Source organism: Apostichopus japonicus, chromosome 7, assembly GCF_037975245.1.
Source record: "Apostichopus japonicus isolate 1M-3 chromosome 7, ASM3797524v1, whole genome shotgun sequence".
NCBI classification, from domain to species: domain Eukaryota; kingdom Metazoa; phylum Echinodermata; class Holothuroidea; order Aspidochirotida; family Stichopodidae; genus Apostichopus; species Apostichopus japonicus.
The window spans coordinates 3,693,025-3,711,451 of record NC_092567.1 but is presented as its reverse complement, the minus strand read 5'-3'; the positions used below and the strand labels follow the sequence as shown (position 1 = coordinate 3,711,451).

At 37.9% G+C, this 18,427-nt stretch overlaps 2 protein-coding genes across 2 annotated transcripts in view; one reads left to right on the top strand and one right to left on the bottom strand.

Moving 5' to 3' along the window:
- The window catches only part of LOC139969971 (uncharacterized), a 480,181-nt gene that overhangs the window by 261,788 nt on the left and 199,966 nt on the right, over window positions 1-18,427 (top strand). The window lies entirely within an intron of this gene.
- The window catches only part of LOC139969997 (uncharacterized), a 310,518-nt gene continuing 292,723 nt past the window's right edge, over window positions 633-18,427 (bottom strand). Inside the window, exons 4-7 of the mRNA XM_071975517.1 lie at window positions 4,997-5,102; window positions 4,029-4,114; window positions 2,532-2,633; window positions 633-1,321 (exon numbers count right to left, since the gene is read on the bottom strand). Coding sequence (XP_071831618.1) covers window positions 1,301-1,321; window positions 2,532-2,633; window positions 4,029-4,114; window positions 4,997-5,102 — 315 coding nt within the window. The 3' untranslated portion in view covers window positions 633-1,300. The remainder of the gene's footprint in view (window positions 1,322-2,531; window positions 2,634-4,028; window positions 4,115-4,996; window positions 5,103-18,427) is intronic.

The following is an 18,427-nucleotide window of genomic DNA, read 5'->3' as shown; positions in this document are numbered from 1 at the left end:
GCAGCTACCCATGCGCAGGCTACGGCCCTGAATACTAAACTACTGCGTGTAAAGAGCAATGCACTGACCCTGTTAGGAAAGACAGAAAAAATACCAACCATCGTCCCCTCCATCTCCCAAACCCCTTCCATCTCCTCAACCCCCTCTATCTCCCCAACCCCTCCATATCTCTCAAACCCCTCCATCTCCCCAACCCCTTCCATCTCCCTCACACCCCTCCATCCCCCACCCTCTCCAACTCCTCCATCCCCACCCTCTCCAACTCCCCAACCCGCTCCATCTCCCCACACCCCTCCATCCCCTACCCTCTCCAACTCCCCAACCCCTCCCTCAAACCCCTCCATCTCCCTCCATCCCCACCCTCTCCAACTCCCCAACCCGCTCCATCTCCCTCACACCCCTCCATCCCCCACCCTCTCCAACTCCCTAACCCGCTCCATCTCCATCAAACCCCTCCATCTCCTTCACACCCCTCCATCCCCCACCCTCTCCAACTCCCCAACCCCTCCCTCAAACCCCTCCATCTCCCTCCATCCCCACCCTCTCCAACTTCCCAACCCCTCCATCTCCCTCACACCCCTCCATCCCCCACCCTCTCCAACTCCCCAACCCCTTTCTGCGAATAATAAACAAGAAAAAAGGAATTAAAGTTCAACAGTAAACACAATAATCAGCATCTCATGAATAATCATCAACCATATACATAAACATGAGAGGGTTTTATTACATCATTAGCCTTAACTAACCATCATTGGAATTCATTACATTCTAATTTATTAGGTGTAACATTACCTTTCAAGCTAAAGTTCGGTCCACATAGAGGCGAACATGAATTATGAATGGTTGGGCCTACATCATGGACAGAAGCGAAGTATACAGTCTCTGGCCTTATACACCATATAAAAGTATGTTAATATATTTATCACTCAGCAGCTTGAGGAAGTATTGTTTATAACACAACCTCCATTCTTTCTATTTATTACGAAGACCAACATTGTACTACAGCAGTATTGACAGAATAATAAATATAACCATATATAGTAAACCAAGAAACATGAGGGTGGAATGTGACCAGAAAAGAACATAGAACAGAATAAACAGATACATAGAATATATAATAATATATGTAGGGTTAACAGAAATAAATGGCTAAGATTCAACGCATAAGAATTCTCTTAAGTTTGTAAAGTGATGCCGGTCTGGTGTATGGCAAGCATGAGAGAGCTTCAGTTACAATAATATTTAAGGATTGTTTCACAAGAGTAATATTGTGGATTGGACAGCAACTGAACAGGTTCTGCTACTCCTCTCTCTCTCGACACTGAAAACATAACATAAATTAATGTTAAAACATGGCACAACAATATTGTTGACTGACCACAGCTTACTTAAAGTTGTGGACAGCAATTAGAATCCTAAGAAAGACGTATGGCAACATATATTTATTTATTAGAAATGGTAGCAAATTTAAAGCCATTGGTATCTGATGACTGTCAAATTGCTGCCTACACTACACAATGTTTCTCACATATGAACTCACTATATGTATAACACAGTTCTATGTAACTGATTGATTTCAACAAGAGTATTTCATTTTAGAAATATGGAATTCAGCATTCATCAGTTTAGTCCTCAGTACCCAACAAACTGTGACTGTCTATTTACCTGCATGGTAACTCAACATGCTGATAATAAGTTCGGGTTGATACGTTACAGCATGCCAGATAATCTTGGGAGTATCCCACAGGTGACAATGCACATATAAATTCAACGACTTTATAGTTTCTTAATTTCAAACACATCCCTGGGAGGGCGTTGTGGTCAAGTGGTTAAGGCAGTGGATTGATCTAAGGATTACAGGTTCGAGCCCTGGCCAGATCATTGCGTTGTGTCCTTGGGCAAGGTGCTTTATCTCCATTGCCTCTCTTCACCCAGGTGTATAAATGGGGACTTGTAAATATAGTGGTGTGCGCCAGTTTGAGGCTGCACCCTATGGGAAGTCCCCCCCGAGGACATGTGATTGTGGTGCCTAAGGAGAGATTGATTGAATTGTCCACACTTTGGTGTGTAGGTGTGACAACTTACCAATGACCAGGGTCAAGTTGTTAAAGTCGTTTGAAAGGGCCTCGGCCCTGTACAAGACTGTAAAACTAATAATAATCATAATCAGACCAAGATGCATACTACAAAAAAACTTACCTTGCCTGGCATTTGGGCAATCTTTATTTTCTACAGAAGTTGGAGTTTTCTGATGAACTGTTAATTTAGGTATCTATCAGTAGCTGTCTCCACTTCACAGAAATCTTCCATGCACCACTGCATACTACACAATAGTAGTTGTGTTTAGTCAAGTTTGTTAGCTCTACACAATTAAACAAGTGGAATCTTAAAAATGTCATTTGATGTTATTTATAGAGCTAATTAGGCAATCTGTCTTCATCTATGTCCTGTAAATTTGATCAATGGTATCCAACACAGCCCATTACCATTTCACAAACTGACTGTTGAGAAATTATTATGTAAAGTCTCACCAGACTCACAGCCACAAAGGAAGTTATGTCATCAGTGATGTGTCCCAGCTTGACTTTTTCTTTCACTTTCTTGGAGGAAATGTACAGAAGAAACTGTATCACCTGGAAGTTAAAGAGAAAATACACAATAATTCAACTTTCCATTCACTAGATTTATCAAGGAGAAAATTCAAGGTCTGTGATCATTTTTGTAACATACATCAACATCTTCCCTTGTGTCTTATAGAGCTGTAATCTCAGGGCAGCAAATATATTGTTTTTAGGAATATGTTTACATCTGATGTAAGCAATTACAACACTTGTAGTGGTGACTGATCAACTCCATGTTACCTCCCAAGAATTGTGTAGCCCCCCCCCCCGCACCGATAAATAACATCTTTTGACAATTGCTGGAAATTTTCTACCAGCTTTGTGAGCTATCTTTTATAGTATTGCAACAGAAAATAAATGTAGAAAACACATCTGCTGGAGTTTGCTGGAAATATCTCTTAAATGGCCAGTAATAGAGATGAAGTGCAAGTAATGTACATCTAAGACAGAACACATTAAGAGAATCCTTCAACACTGTTGACCAATGGCTAAGAATTGAATTCTGAATTACTTTGGTTTTTACTCTGAGGACATGCATAGGGTCCAGAAGGTTCATGCATGTCTTGTATTACTGACTGACAACAACATATCCACACATTGCAGTAAACCCACTAAAGACTTCCAATTGTAATCCCTTAGTATATGCAGTAGCTCATTGACAAATGACATAAAACCTAGATTATCTTCAGATTTAAATTTGACATCAATTTTATTGGGTTTTAGATGTACTGAGAGGGGAAGGGTAGGAAAGGTTAGGATGGAAACAGAGATATTTATGGTTCCTGTTAGTCATTCTACATGGTTCTAACTTAGTGTGGGTATGGTTCTAACTTAGTGTGTGTATGGTTCTCACTTTGTGTGCAGTGACTCTATTTAATTGTTAGGGCACATGCACTTATGAATTAAATTGATTGTTTATGAGCCTGCCATACATATTACTGGCTATTATTTGCGGCAATTAGGCTGACAATCCAGAGGAGTCTGGCTGCGCTGTTAAGACTGATTACTACCATTACCTGCCACCCAACACTATGACTGACTGAAAAATTAGAAGGGATCAAGTCATCTGAATATTTTGTTCCTTAATTTATGATGGCTACACAAAACAAAAAATGGACCCAGTATACTAAACACATACACCTCTTTGTGTACTTTTACACTTGATGGTAAGCAATACAATGTATGACATGTATTGCCTAATATATGGTGTATGTATGTTAGACTGAAGCCATTATCTTCTTCCCTAGGCCCTTAGGGAGTTTGCTGATCAAGCAAGATTCAATACAATTACTGTTCCACCAGGATTAGGCAGTAACAAAATCACTTTCTACTTCAGAATCAAATCTAATTATAACTACAACCCAGCTTACCAGTCCTGCTATACACTAATTATACACTAATCATTACCATCAGCATATTGTAAGCCATTCTGTGCAAGATCCACATCATGTGACCCCCAAAGATCGTCTCAAGAAAGATTAATCCACATTTACCTAATGAGGAGATAAAGACAAAGACTATAAGAATTGTATCTGAACTAGATGTTTTAATGCAAACGATAAAATCCCTTGTTTTTGAGTTTGCCTTTTTAATATTTACTCAACAGTTATTCCATTGCTCACAGATACACAAGCTTATATACTAAAATGACTCAATAATCGCAAGTTCATTCATTTTATTGCAAGGCGCTTTTATTTTAAAGTTGAATAATTTTTGGAAATTTATCCATAAGAAAACAAAAGGCAAAACTTGGTAACATGTTTGCAATCCTTTGGATTAGACTAAAGTGATCAGCACACATTCTAATTGGTACTTTTAACGTTATTTGGTGCAGCAGGCCAATGAAGTTGTTCATCTTTGTATGAACACCAAATTTGTAATTCTGTTACTCTGAAGTCAAGCAAAGTTAGGCCTAATTACTGGTCTAGATTGCTTTTGTCAAACTATTGGTATATACAACTTTCCCAGTAACTTAATTTCTAACTTTGCCAATAGATAGCAACCTGATGCACCCCCCCCCCCCACCCAAACACACTCTTATAACATAATTACTCAATTACAGACTAACTTTAAGAACATAAAAATAATACAACTGCATTAAGGATTTCAAATGACAAAACATGCTGGATCCTACAAGAACTTGTCATATTTTGTTGTATGATCTTCTGTGATAGAATCATAAACTGTTGCTTGTCATAGTGCAATTCTCAATACCTCCATGACTGGATGATAGACTTTCCGGTGTGGAAATTTCCCTTGAGGGATCATCTGATACGTCATGGAGTAAAAATATGCAATTAAACACTTGCATTCTCATGGAAGAGGGGGAGGGGTGGGTGGGGTAAAAATCAGGTGGTGGACCATACAATCATTACCCTGCTCATGTAAACTGTACACATTTCTTCCAAGAGCTGTTATCCGGACATTAAACTGGTAAATCCCTAAACAGGCTGATCTCAGTACTGAATAATTCCAGTTTACCTGATGATGAGAAAAACAAAATGCATTTGGTCATCAGTTATAGTGTTATTATTTATGTAAATTGACATCACCCGGTCTGCAAGTAGCTGCATTCTATCATGTAACATTGTCAAACACAAAACACAGCTATTATAAACATATGGTATGCTACTGTAGTTTCAAAATAAATCACTGTTATAATAATAATAACAATGTTAAGAAACTAATGCAACTAGAATACAGATAAAGATGAGTTCAAGGTCTCATAATGCTTCCCACTGTGTATATACAGTTCACCTACTACCAAACTAATTGGAATATAAAGAAACATTAATTTGAAATTGAGACAAGCATTGAATCTTCAGTACAAACTTTAAGAAGCACCACTGGCAATCCAGTCTGATTAACATTCATATGAGAAACAAAAGTTATAACAATGCAACCCTGAAATAGAATGGAGCCTGAAGAAATCATGATGAAGGATTCTGGTCACATAATTTAGGAACCATTGGTTCACTGTACTGTCTATAGGTTGATGAATTTGTAGGATTTCTGAAATGATGACATTGTACTATAATTGATTGAGTTAAAGTACATATTTTTCTATCTGCACTTTGATATATACTGTTATTTCATAACATGTTGTTCGGTGCAGTCCTGGTGTGAGAGGGTGAGGGTTGGGCGGAGTCTACAGTTGTACGTCAGCTAAGTGCAAAGTGAAATATGTGATAAAGAATGATATACTTTTAACTTTGGATAAACAAAGTGGATCTGGTGACACAACTGTGAATTGAACTGTGCCTGGCTCTCAATGTCACTGGTTTTGTGTACACCTTACTTGAATAATGCTTCTTTAGCCTCACAAGATGTGATTGTGAATCTTAGAACTGGTGTGCCACAGTTTATCAGGAGTTTGGAGAAAAATAACAAAGAAGTAAAGGAGATACAAACCCAACCATAATCTTCAGCTGATATGATAGACACCTTTGAGATGAATACCAAAGGTGGAGTTGATTTGCATTTTACTGTTCAATTACATTTCAAATCATAATTCCAAATGTAAGCAAATGCTTAAAACAGTCATGTCTACTGTACTACAGTAAATAAACATCATAACAAACAAAGTACATTAAAGTTCAAGATTATATCCATATTTGTGTGACCTGTGTGTGACCTGCCTTAATTAATCTAGGTTTTTTGTTTTTGTTTGATCAAGTGTTCATTACAAATACCTCTAACTCAAAGCTCAGCAATACAGACTGAGTTGACCTCTTTAATGTTTCTACAGCATTATGGAATATCTAAAATGGTATTTAAAGTTTTTGGTTTTAATCTGAAGAAAATAAATATCTAAACAGAAGACTTATTTGTACGTAACCCAAACTACTTACATACAAACCAACAAGTTGTCTTCCAGTCTTACCATTCTGGGAGTGTCAGGAGTTCTAGAAGAATTTATTAATATGAGTCTCGGAGTCAGTTTTTATTTCAGTTTGACAAATGGTTAAAACGTACCAGAGGGTGTTTGGGGGCCTATTGTGTCATGGCAAGCTCATTACAAACATACCAATTACTGGATTAATCCAGCAAGAATCCGATCATTTTAATGTCCTTACTAGAGATTAATTCTGTAAGTTGTATTTTGAGTGGATGAGTTATAACTTGATACAAAATTCATTTAGTGAGAGTGAATGGAGGTAAAAGAGTATTCCTTGATCTGCGATGCTATCCAAAAAACCTACCAGAGGTTGTTGAAACATTACTATCACTGTTCTATACTAACCATTAATGTGATTACCATCACATGGAAGAAACATCAGATGATGAAACATTCATTGTCCTTGTCAGCACAGTATGAACGTGACTTCCATCGAGAACTGGTAACTACAGGTGGAATAGGTGATACCTTAGTAGCTCGCTTCATAATTAACCTAATGAAGAGAAAAGAAAGTGATGTGAATAAGATTTGAGTCCTAATGATAGATATATTGAGAATATCAGTCAGAAATAGATATGTGAATGTCTCTGGCTAACTACCCTGTATACATGGACAATCACAGAGAAAAAATACAGAGGAAGGAAAGTACACTTCAGTTTCCAATAACCAGGTAAGTGTAAAAACAATTAACCAGTTAAGCATCAAACTTGAACCGGATTGTCCGTTGTTTAGTGGAAGTGGCATATAAAGGTGTGGTGCAGTGATATAAATGAGCTCTCAAAGGAGAGTCCAACCTCACACAAACCCAACCATGCAGGCAGGGTTTGGGCCTGACTGAGAAATGTGTGAGATTTCGCACCTCTCTTTCGCACTGAGGACAGAATGTCTTTTGAATTTCCACTCATTAGGAGATAATTGTATCTAATTTAGTGTGTCAGCTTTGGTGGATGTGTTTTCATATTATTTTTCTTCATTTAATGGCACCAGGCCCCTGGAGATTGCATTGGCTACATTGACCTAGTTACACCACGCTCCAGGGGGGGGGTCTCTTTCTTAGATCACCAAAGGTTTATAAAGTACCCTGTTCAGATGGTCAATAGCCATACAATATGGTCAGTTCTTTCTACAAATTTGGCAGATGAAGACACTTGTAACCTCAAAATTTTGAGTTAAAAAGTTTTGAGATGAAAAAGTCAAAATTTTGACTTTTGAGGTCAAAATCTTGAGATAAAAATTCCAAATATTGAGAAAGCAAATTCAAAATTTTGAAATTTGGGGACACTTATATATCTCTTTTAAGCCACCGTACTAAGTCGGTGAAGTTAGATCAGTTTTGAGACCAATAAGATTTCTTAAAACCAACCGCAGTGACTGGCTCAGCAATGTTTAAAAATTAAACAAGCATAAGTGACAATTCTTTATTCACAGCTGTACATTCTCAGATTAGTAGGAAGTATTTCCAATTGTGTTCTCTGTTTATAGTGGATGGACTTACAAGGGTACTGCAAAGCTCTCCAAATCTTCAGTATTTTCACATAGTTTCTGGAATCTGCTAGCAATTTTGAGCACATGAGGACATGTCAGTAATAGAAAGACTTAATCTGCTTTTACTCTGAGCCCTAGCAAGGGGCTTCAGAAGAGCTCTGTAACATCTCTGAGACTTCTTGTCCTCTTGTACTAAGTTTAAAGTGCATGTAAATACATGTTAGAGAGAAAATGTAATTTCTATGAAGTATAAATCTAAGCCCTAGTGGGAGTCCCTTCGGACTTTAGCTGAGGCATTTTCACTTTTCAGATATTTAACGTTCTCTGATAGTGATTTTGCAGCCCTAGTGGAGGGCTGGAGGCTATGGGGAAGGGGGTTGGGGACAAGTGCTCACCACCCTAATGGATACCAGTGCTTGTATCTGTTTGAATGTCCTCTAAATGTGTTTATTTTAAACAGTATTCAGCTCTCAAATATGCAAGGAAGAAATGTTATCATGACATGATATTGATAAAGGGTGGCAAGGGAATTTAACTCCTCAACCATGCTTACTAGCCAGCAGTTTGGTGAATCAAGTCAGAACAACCAGATTTACTTCATTCTTACCATTCCTATGTAACTATGTGCATCAAGAAGTGTAGGATACTGAAAGAAGCTTGATAGGTCCATAGGTCCTGATCTCCTCTATCCAGTACAGTCTCTGTCTTCATATTCACTAGAGGGTTTCTTCCTCAGGTTGAAGTATTACAACATGGAGCTGTTAGAGCCTCAGTGACTTCTAAATCAAAAGTAAAACACTAACATGAATTCAAATTAATTATTCAGATATTTCAGAAGACTTCAGAAACAAAAGGATACTCACAACAAAGAAAACCCCATGGGGGCAGTTCCAAATTGATCCAATCATTGATCTTTTTAATTTAGTGGTTATACAGTGTTATAGTGTTTGGTTTCTGAAGCTTTTTGCAAGTTCTTAGGAACTTTTGCATTCAGATAGCAATCTGACACTACAGTAGTCTTTGTGGGCAATCAACTTCACATGTTAGGTGTAAAAGACCCCTACACTTTAACTTACTTTTACCCCTTCAATTTAAGTAAATTATGTAAAAGTGCATAAGATTTGTGATATTGAAGCTGAAGATACGTCGATTGGAAATGAGCATTGCCAGCAAAATCCCTGGAAATTCTGGATATGTTCCAATAATGGCTTGTCTTGGACCAGTAAGGGTGGTGCAAAGCACTGCAGTACTGTATATGGGTGACACAAAATACAATAATACATGTATATGATATGGAATATTAAATCTCAATAGTGACGGGAATTAAACTTCCTCAACCATGCCTGCTAGCCAGCAGTTCAATGGTGAATCAAGTCACAACAAACTAAATTTATTTTATTCTCACCATTCCTATGGAACTCTGTGCATCAAGAAGTGTATGATACTGAAAGAATCTTGATAGGTTCATAGGTCCTGATCTCCAGTATGTAGTTTCCATCTTCATATTCAATAGAGGGTATCTTCCTACGGTTGAATTAGTACAGTACAGTACAGTACATCATGGAGCCGTTCAACCTCAGTGACTTCTAAATCAAAAGTTTAAACAAACACTAACATGAAATCAAATTCGTTATTCAGCATTTTCAGATGACTTCAGAAACAAAAGGATACTCACAACAAAGAAAAACCCATGGTAGCAGTTCTACTGTGATGCAATTATTGATATTTTAATTTAGTGATTATACAGTATAGTCAAGTGGGGTAAAAAAAAACAAGGGGGTACAGTAGTTGGGGTAAAAACAAACAACCCCCCTATTGGCCAGGAAGAGTGTAATTTAAGCTTGTTGTGTGGTGTATATTATAACTACATGTCTGTAGTTGTTTGTAACATATTTTGTAGACCAATAACTACTGTACCCCCTCTGCTGAGCATGGAACTTTGAACCTGCAAACCCGGAAATCAACAATTTTGAACTTCGCACCACTCCTCCAAAACTTTTTATTCCATAAAACCTATGAATGATGCCAAGTTCCTAAATACATTTTTTTTCACATTGGAAGATGTCTCTACAGTACAAGATGTAATAATGCAACTAACACCTCTATTTTCACATGTGCCAGAATCACCTTGTTTGTTTTTACCCCAAAGAAAGTGTGTGAATGGGGTAAAAAAAAACTAGTTTTTATTTACCCCACAGTTGTTTTTATTTACCCCAATATCTATCATCTACTGCAAAAAGTGTTCAAGACACAGAGAATCTCATTGTTGTAATTATTTTGTATTGATGTTTACCATAAAAATGGGGAGGGTCTATATGAAGTTATCCTAATGTTACATACTTTGGTAGCCTAACACAATGAGAATAGCACAAGAGAACAGGCTAGACCCTAAAAGGCTGGAATCATTAGCTCAGCATTTGAGACTGGGGTAGCCTAAATTCTAAGCATGTATAGGCCTTAGATAATTTTAAATTAGGTGGTTCGTCAGGACTGGAGGAGGATGGGGGGGGGGGATTGATGATGGAAAACCTATAATCGTCATAAAATGTTGCCTTTTGGGATGTCAGTGTCTGCCCTATTGAATTAAAACAATATATACTCCATTTGCAACCCGCATGTATCATATAACGGACCACTTTAAAAAGTTGTAAACTTACATCAGTAGGTTATATATACAAGTAACATAGCCATGGAATGATAATCAGCTTACTGTAGGCCTATATTTTCTATGGGTAATTATATCTGGTTGGTATACAGTAGCATGTATGACTTACAGCATTTTAAAGACATTCATATTGTTCAGAATACTTGTAAGGTTTCCTGTTTCCATGTTTACAGTTATAACACTCACCTTGAAGAGGATCACCTTGTTGTCATTTAACATACATAATCTAACTTTTAGATATTTCAACTCCTAACAATTTTATGAGGGAGAGCTTTAAAATACATGCATTTTGTCATTTACAGATTAACGATCGAGCTATTGACATTACAAATATTATATAGACCTACAAATATCTAGTATAATGTTTTGAAATTTTTTATATTGAACATGTTACACATACTGTATCAGTTGTATACCAAACATGGAAGGAAACATACCCAAAAAATGTTTATGTTTCAAAGTCAACACCATATTATTTAGAGTGAAATGGCAAGGAACAATGTTGCAGAAATGCACATGGTCTTTACAACATACCTTGATCTACACATAAAGACCAGGAAAATGGAATTTCATTCATACAATTTGACTTGCTCAATTTTCTAGAACTACTGTATATTCTATTATTAAGAACGTTGTTCTTTCTTACCCCCACAAAGTTTGTATTAATTCTTTGCAAAAACAAAATTTCTTCCAGTTGAAAAGAATAATATATGATGAAAATCATAAATGTATCTCTTGTTACATCAAACTTTAGGTAATTTTTTTTTACCCCACCTGACTTTATTACAGTGTTTGGTTTCTGAAGCTTTTTGAAAGGAACTTTTGCATTCAGATAGCAAAGTGACACCACAGCAGTCTTTTTGGAAAATCAACTTCACATGTTAGCTGTGAAAGACCCCTACACTTTTAGTATTGAGAAAATTATGTAATATTGCATATTTGATTTGTGATATTGAAGCTGAAGATACGTAAATAGGAACTGAGTATTACCAGCAAAAACCCTGGAAATTCTGGATATGTTCCAAGAATGGGTTGTCTTGGACCAGTATGGCCTATGGGTGGTGTAAAGTACTGCAGTATTTTGGGTGACACAAACTACAATAATGCTTGCATATGATATTGAATCTCAATCTTTGGAAAACCTTTCGCTTCATTTGACCTTTACTCACTGGCAGGTTAGCACTTAAATCCACAATATCCCAAAAGAGGAAACAACTCCCGAGTACTTTAAGGGTAGGTTTTTTTTGACTAAATTTGAATAAAACCTTTCAGACAGTTGGATGATCTCGCAAGTGTAGAACACTTTTTCAATAAACTATCGTCATCCAAGTATTCTGAGGGAGGAAACCCTCCCCCTCCCCTTCAACTTGAAACCAACTAACACTAACAGGCTAGCATCACCATACTTCAGCTAGTCCTACATTGTGCTGAGCATAGGTCACGCTTTATGCTGGCATTGCGGACTATTGAATATTGTAACTAAAACCATTAGACTAGGCCTAAGTTAGGCTGCACTTTTCTTATATGACTAGAGAAGACCTAAGCCATAACTTCAACGTTATGATGTCCCTGTCCTTGTAGGTACATAGCCTAACAATATGAAAGGAAAACAAGACATACGTGGGATTTCTTCTTTGACAATTGCAATATACTCAGTCTGATTCATTCAGTATCATGTTCACCATCTGGAATATATTGAAATATCTTCATATTAGTAAGCCAGTACTGTAGCTTCGGGGAATCACGTTAAACAAACAGAGAAGTACAACCATACAACCGTTCTTCAAACGCTGCTTTGCACTGCGTCGTTGGTTTGTTTAGATTTTGAAGATGAGACTTGTTCAAGTCGTTTCATTGGCCACTAGGGAAATACCCCTCTTTTTCAGATAAATGATCAATCTTCCAATTCAAATAATAGCAATTTACAACAAAATGGCAAATTCCTTAGATCTAGGAGTGAGGTCTTCAACAGTATGCTGCGAAATGTCAATTCATCATTTGTACCTCGATAATTTTCTGGTAATTTTACGTTCATAGAATCCTGTACAGCGGCTTGAAGTGTATACGTGTTATGGGTCGTAGCTTTAGGTCTTATGGAAAAGATAAAAAAAAATACTTAGTTATTACACTGCAACTCACCAAATTACAATTTGGACGGCCTCTTCAGTGGCGGAGCGTCCATACAGTCAGGGGGCGGATGCCTCCCCCCCCCCCCTTACGGACTCAAATGGACTGCTGGCGCCCTTTTCAGCTTTTTTACCACATTTTACTTATTCGCGATTATTGACTTTTTTTATTGCGCTCTCATCTACCTATTGACATTTGTCACATATATTGGCGATGACACCTATTTATTCTTCGTTTATTTGCAAATTAACAAGGCCCGGAAAGGGTCATTTCCGGCGATCTAGAGATTATCTTTACTCAAAAATTTCGGTACGCTCCGCGCCAACTCGTGGTGGCGCTCCGCTTAGAAAGTGTTGGAGCGCCACCTACAGAGCATCCCCCCCCCCTTGACCAATACCCCTAGCTCTGCCACTGGGCCTCTTGACTATTCACAACAGATCTTCCGAAGTCAAAACATAAAAAGGGTCCGGCACTAAATAAATAATGAAAACGCAATATGCAATTAATGAAAATATTTTGATAGTCTTGACCATTCCAGTAAAGCAAAGATAAGAGGCTAGTGTAAGTTCCAAGGAAAACGCGTACTATCGCTTAGCGAAATCTATCGTAATATTATTGCGTCACTACAAGTGTCATCAAGACAGCATGATAATTAGACATGTTAGGCATTTTTCAGGATATTGTTTACTGAATTGTTGAGATGAAAGTATTTTGGTATTTCAACATTAATCAGAAAATTTCTAAATTATACACTTGGATAGAAGTCGGGGGAGGGGTGGGATGGGGCAATGTTTCATTCAGCTGAGAAGAAGGCCACTGCTACGAGTGTACACCCCTCCCCACACGCTCCCCTTTCCACTTACGACTTTTCAGCTGAATAATACCATATGGGCGGGGCCCTTTTGGGCTACTGTCCAGGGCCCCATGCAGTCAGATATTGCTGCCATTGCCACCATGATGCAAGGTACCCTCCTGAGTATAAAACCCAGAAACTTGAGTGCTTGTACCTCTTCAGCTAAATAAAAGCATATTTTGCCCCCTATTTTGTGACCCCCTCACCTACCATGCAGGGTGTGCCCCGGCAGCAACACATTTTATTGAAGCTTGGTCACCTACCAACACAATCAGGCCACCAAACCTTTTGTACCTCTTCAGCTGAATAACCCTTCTGGGCTCCTGGACTACATGGCTATACATGTAGGTAACATGTACCTCTTTGTCAGGCATTATTGTATATAGGAATAATTATAATATACTTGTAATATACTTCATGAAAGCCTGTCGCCACCCAGTCGCCCACCCCCCCCCCCCTGGGATTTTGGGTGTCGAAAAAAATTACATGTGCGAAAAATATATCATTGGTCTGAATGGTTTTGAATCTCCATGATGACCACTCATGAACGACCCTTCGACCGCGGACCGGCAGTAGGCTATAGTTGCTGAAAAACCGGACGTGACATAGCGCATAGGCCGGGTTTTCACTTCTGGGACGTACCCTGATGCTCTTAAAACCGCTAAAAAACAAATTTTCAAGAAAGGAGACAATACTGTCGCTGAGGATCAGTCTATTACCATAATAATGTTTCAGACGCAATCTTTGATCATGTCAGTTTGACTTATAGTTCGGTCATGCAGTATGTTACTTGCCTGAAAGCCCAGTCAATCTTTCCTTATTTTCCACGCGCAATTTGCAGATTTGTCAAAAAATGTCAATGCCGGTGACAAACTCACAATTTTGTGGTATGACTCCCAGGACGGCAAGTCGAGAAACTCACATGCAGTCGCGGCGGATGGCTTCCTTCGCCTATAGTATGTCCGGGGAAATTGTGGGGCATCGTTCCTATAGGCCTATATCTGAGGCCCTGGGGTCATTCCTTGACCAACTTGGTGCAATATAATGTCCATATTTCGAAGTAAATGTATTCACAGATTGTTAGTTGCCATGGGTTTGAACAAGTGAGGGGTATTCTATTCTGAAACATTGGGCAACATGGGGCGGGGGTTTCCAGTTCGCCGCATCATTTGTCCACTTGCACTGGGTTCTAATGTTGATGTCAAGTGGAATCACTAATAACAGAAATAATCCACCAAAAATTAAGGCCGCATGAACTTTATTGCAGATTTCCTGAGTGACGAATTTGTAATTTTCTCCAGAACTCACGCAACTAGATGGCTGCTATCCAGCCTGGCAAGTGCCAACTCAAGCGATCTGGCAGATATTGAAATCTAAAATTTCTTGGGACGCTGCGCGCCAACCGATGGTGGCGCTCCGCTTAGATAGTACTTGCGGCCGGAATACTTGAAGCGATTACGCCCCCACGTTTCAAATCGGATTGACGCCCCTGCTTACAAGGCTTGGGAAGTGTCATTTCCGACGATTTATGAGGCCTTTTTAGCTAAAAATTTCGGTACGCTGCGCGCCACATGCTGCATGATGTAAATGACACTTCGTGGTCGTTTCTGCTTAGATAGTATCAGAGAACAGACACGCGTCCCCACCATTATCCAAGACTGATCTGTGCCCATGCGGCCATGCCTGCACCCAACAAATGTCCCCCCCCCCCAATATTTGAAACAAATCGCCGCCACAGTAGACATGTGACAAATCATTTGATTGGCGTAGGAAGGGAGCAAAAAAATGAATGGGTTGGGGAAGTGGTCGGGAGGCATCCCAATTAAGCAAACAATACACATTTTGTCATTATTGTGACCATATGGAACACTGAAAAATTTCAAAATTTTCATATCAAAATTTTAATTATTTTATCCAAAAAGTTTTGAATATTTCTGGGAATTTCAACCCTCCTTCAAAATTGAAACCCTTTTCTTGAAAATCAAGTTTGTCTTAAAATTGCAATCTGAAATATAACCAAAATTCTCAACATTAAACTACTTTTTTTCTAAAATTGAAAACCTCTTCGATTGATTTCGGCCTCTTTAATTCATGTAAAATGTCGATCCTTTTTGTTTTAAATTTAAACTTTTAAAATGTCGACTTCTCAACTAAAAATATTAGCGTTTTATCCCAAACTTGTACGTTTCTCTCGAAATTGCCATTGAATTTCTCGAAATCAAGATTTCAACTATTTTATCTCAAAAAAATAAACTTTTCTTGATGAGGATGGTAATAAGTAAAAAGGGAGAAAAGGGGGGGGGGGGGGGGCTACATGAATTGACTATTACAATTATTGAGGAAATGTCGACATAGTACTTTGATTTGAGCAATTACGAGGTACGTGAAAAGACAAAACATCGTTGGATTGCCTGACACACTCTTTGCTGGTGCAAAGATTCAGCTGAATAATCCAGCACTGACATGGAGTCGAGTGGTTTGGTGGGGAGGGGATGAAAAAAGTTGTGTAGTTACATTCTTTCCAATAATTTCATGATGATCAAGTGGTTATTTGTAAAAACAAAAATGTAACTTGACACAGACACGTTTTGTCTGCACGATGTATCTGCAAGATGTGTATGACTGAACAAGGATGTTCAATTTATGTTATTCCATGTAGGTTTTCATATTCATTAAACATGTACTCCTTCAAATCATTCGAAACACACGGTATTCAAACTTTTGTGTGAATTGTTTGTTTGTGCATCCACTAGCAGATAATAACTGGGTGAATGAGTACATAAAATGCTTTTTTGCCCAAATTTTAACCGGTGGTGGGGGAGGGGGGGGGGGGGTTGCACGGGGACCCTACCGCTTAGGGAGAAATGTCAATGATAGCTTGATCTACTTGATATAGGTTGCGTTGTATTATTTACTTCCTCGACCCCTTCCTTACTACATACCCAATCGACGTCAGTTTTTAAACTGTCTGTTTCCACAGGGCATGTATAACGTTACGTACATTTATTTCTATTGGCGCCAAAATGTCTGTTACAAATCTCAAACATCACCCGCGAACAGATGGGAAACACCTGTATATGAATATCGGTGACTCATGCTATTGAATACCTGTTCACATCTATAGTATATATCAGTATTACTGACAATGAATGGTTTAGTGTTGTATCAGTGGAGCTGCAGAGTACGTAGTATAATCGTGGAGGTTGTTTGTAACCATTTACTTGTTGAGTGGTTATTAAGATGGACTGTTTAATGGAGAGGAACCGCTGTTAATAGTTAAAACAGTAATTATTGATCAGAGAGATAATTTGACGGTATGGTATAGAGGCATAGGCTAGGATGTGTACAAAGGCCAGGCCAAACTAAGGTAGGCTATAAATTAGACTAGTAATACAGTTAGGCTATGTTAAAAATCTCAAATATCACCCGCGCAAAGCTAGAATTACTGCTTTTAGCAAGAGGACATGCTTAGCAAATCTAACTAATAAATAGTACAAATCTTAGCCTATAGTTGTTGACTGATTATCAAAAAATTCCAAGTTAAAGCATATCTTAAATATAAAGGAATTGAATAAAATACAATCGAGACACTGACTCATCTTTAGGGATCTTGAATTAAGCGAAGAATAAAACCAGCGATTAACATTCTAGGTGAGCTGATTCCTATCCTTTACTTCGAAAACAATTACTTCATTCTATCTAACAAAAAGTATCCATAGACAAACTGTAGAAACTTTGTGATCCCTTCAAAAAATTGAAATCACAGAAAATGGTTCAACTCAGGTTTAATCGTACATAGCATAGCCTTATAGGCGTGAATACAAGTCAATCTATAACATTCCACAATTAGTATTGTAATCACCTAACTTATTAAATCTACCAGCTATGTCGGACGTTTGAGCCACTTGTGTGAGAAACCTGCAGCTTTTTACCGAGCAGGCTAACTGAAATAATGTTATTTAATAACTGATTATTAGTTGAAAGACCATACTCCTGTCAATATACCTGACACTTTACGTGAAATATAGCTTTGTTAAATACTGTATAGGGCCCAGAGCTTTGAGCCTCTATAAAACAGTTTTCCAATTTAAGTCTTATAATCATTAAATGAAATACATAGTTATTAAAAAGAAATCTTTCGTCCATGCTTTTCCAGCAGCAACTAGATCGTGGTGTTCTACTCACAGCTGGTTTTGTCTTAGTTTTGCCCACTTAATAATAAAAACTGTACGTCATTTCCAAGCCAACAGATTTATGGCCACATGATATTTAAAAAGTAAAATGGTTTTGAAATTGAAGTGCGCCACCTCTTTTACGCTGCTGCAACACGCAATAGCAGAAGTTCGCCAGAGCCGTAGCTCTAAAGTTAATTTTAAAAGGGCGCCATCATATCATTAAACTTGTGATAAACTGATTTATCTCCAGGTGTTTGTAAATCTATATTTGTCCGCTAACTGTTCACACACGCTGAACTCAATAGTAACAGAAGATATTACAATGAAGACCCAATCAACCCGATCAAACTTTAAAGTAATAATTATTTAGTATAATTAAACCATCAAGGATATGAAGTGTGTCCAGATAATATTATTATTTGTCATTTTTTTGTTGTAAAAAGCGGATGGTACTATTAAATTGGAAGAAACGATAAAGTTTAGAAAGTTAAGATCATAAGCAATACCCAATTTAGGAATATCCACAAACACAAAGAAAGAACACAGCTACATTTCGAAAAAAAAAAATCCACTACAAGTTATGTCACAATCAAACCGTAACTT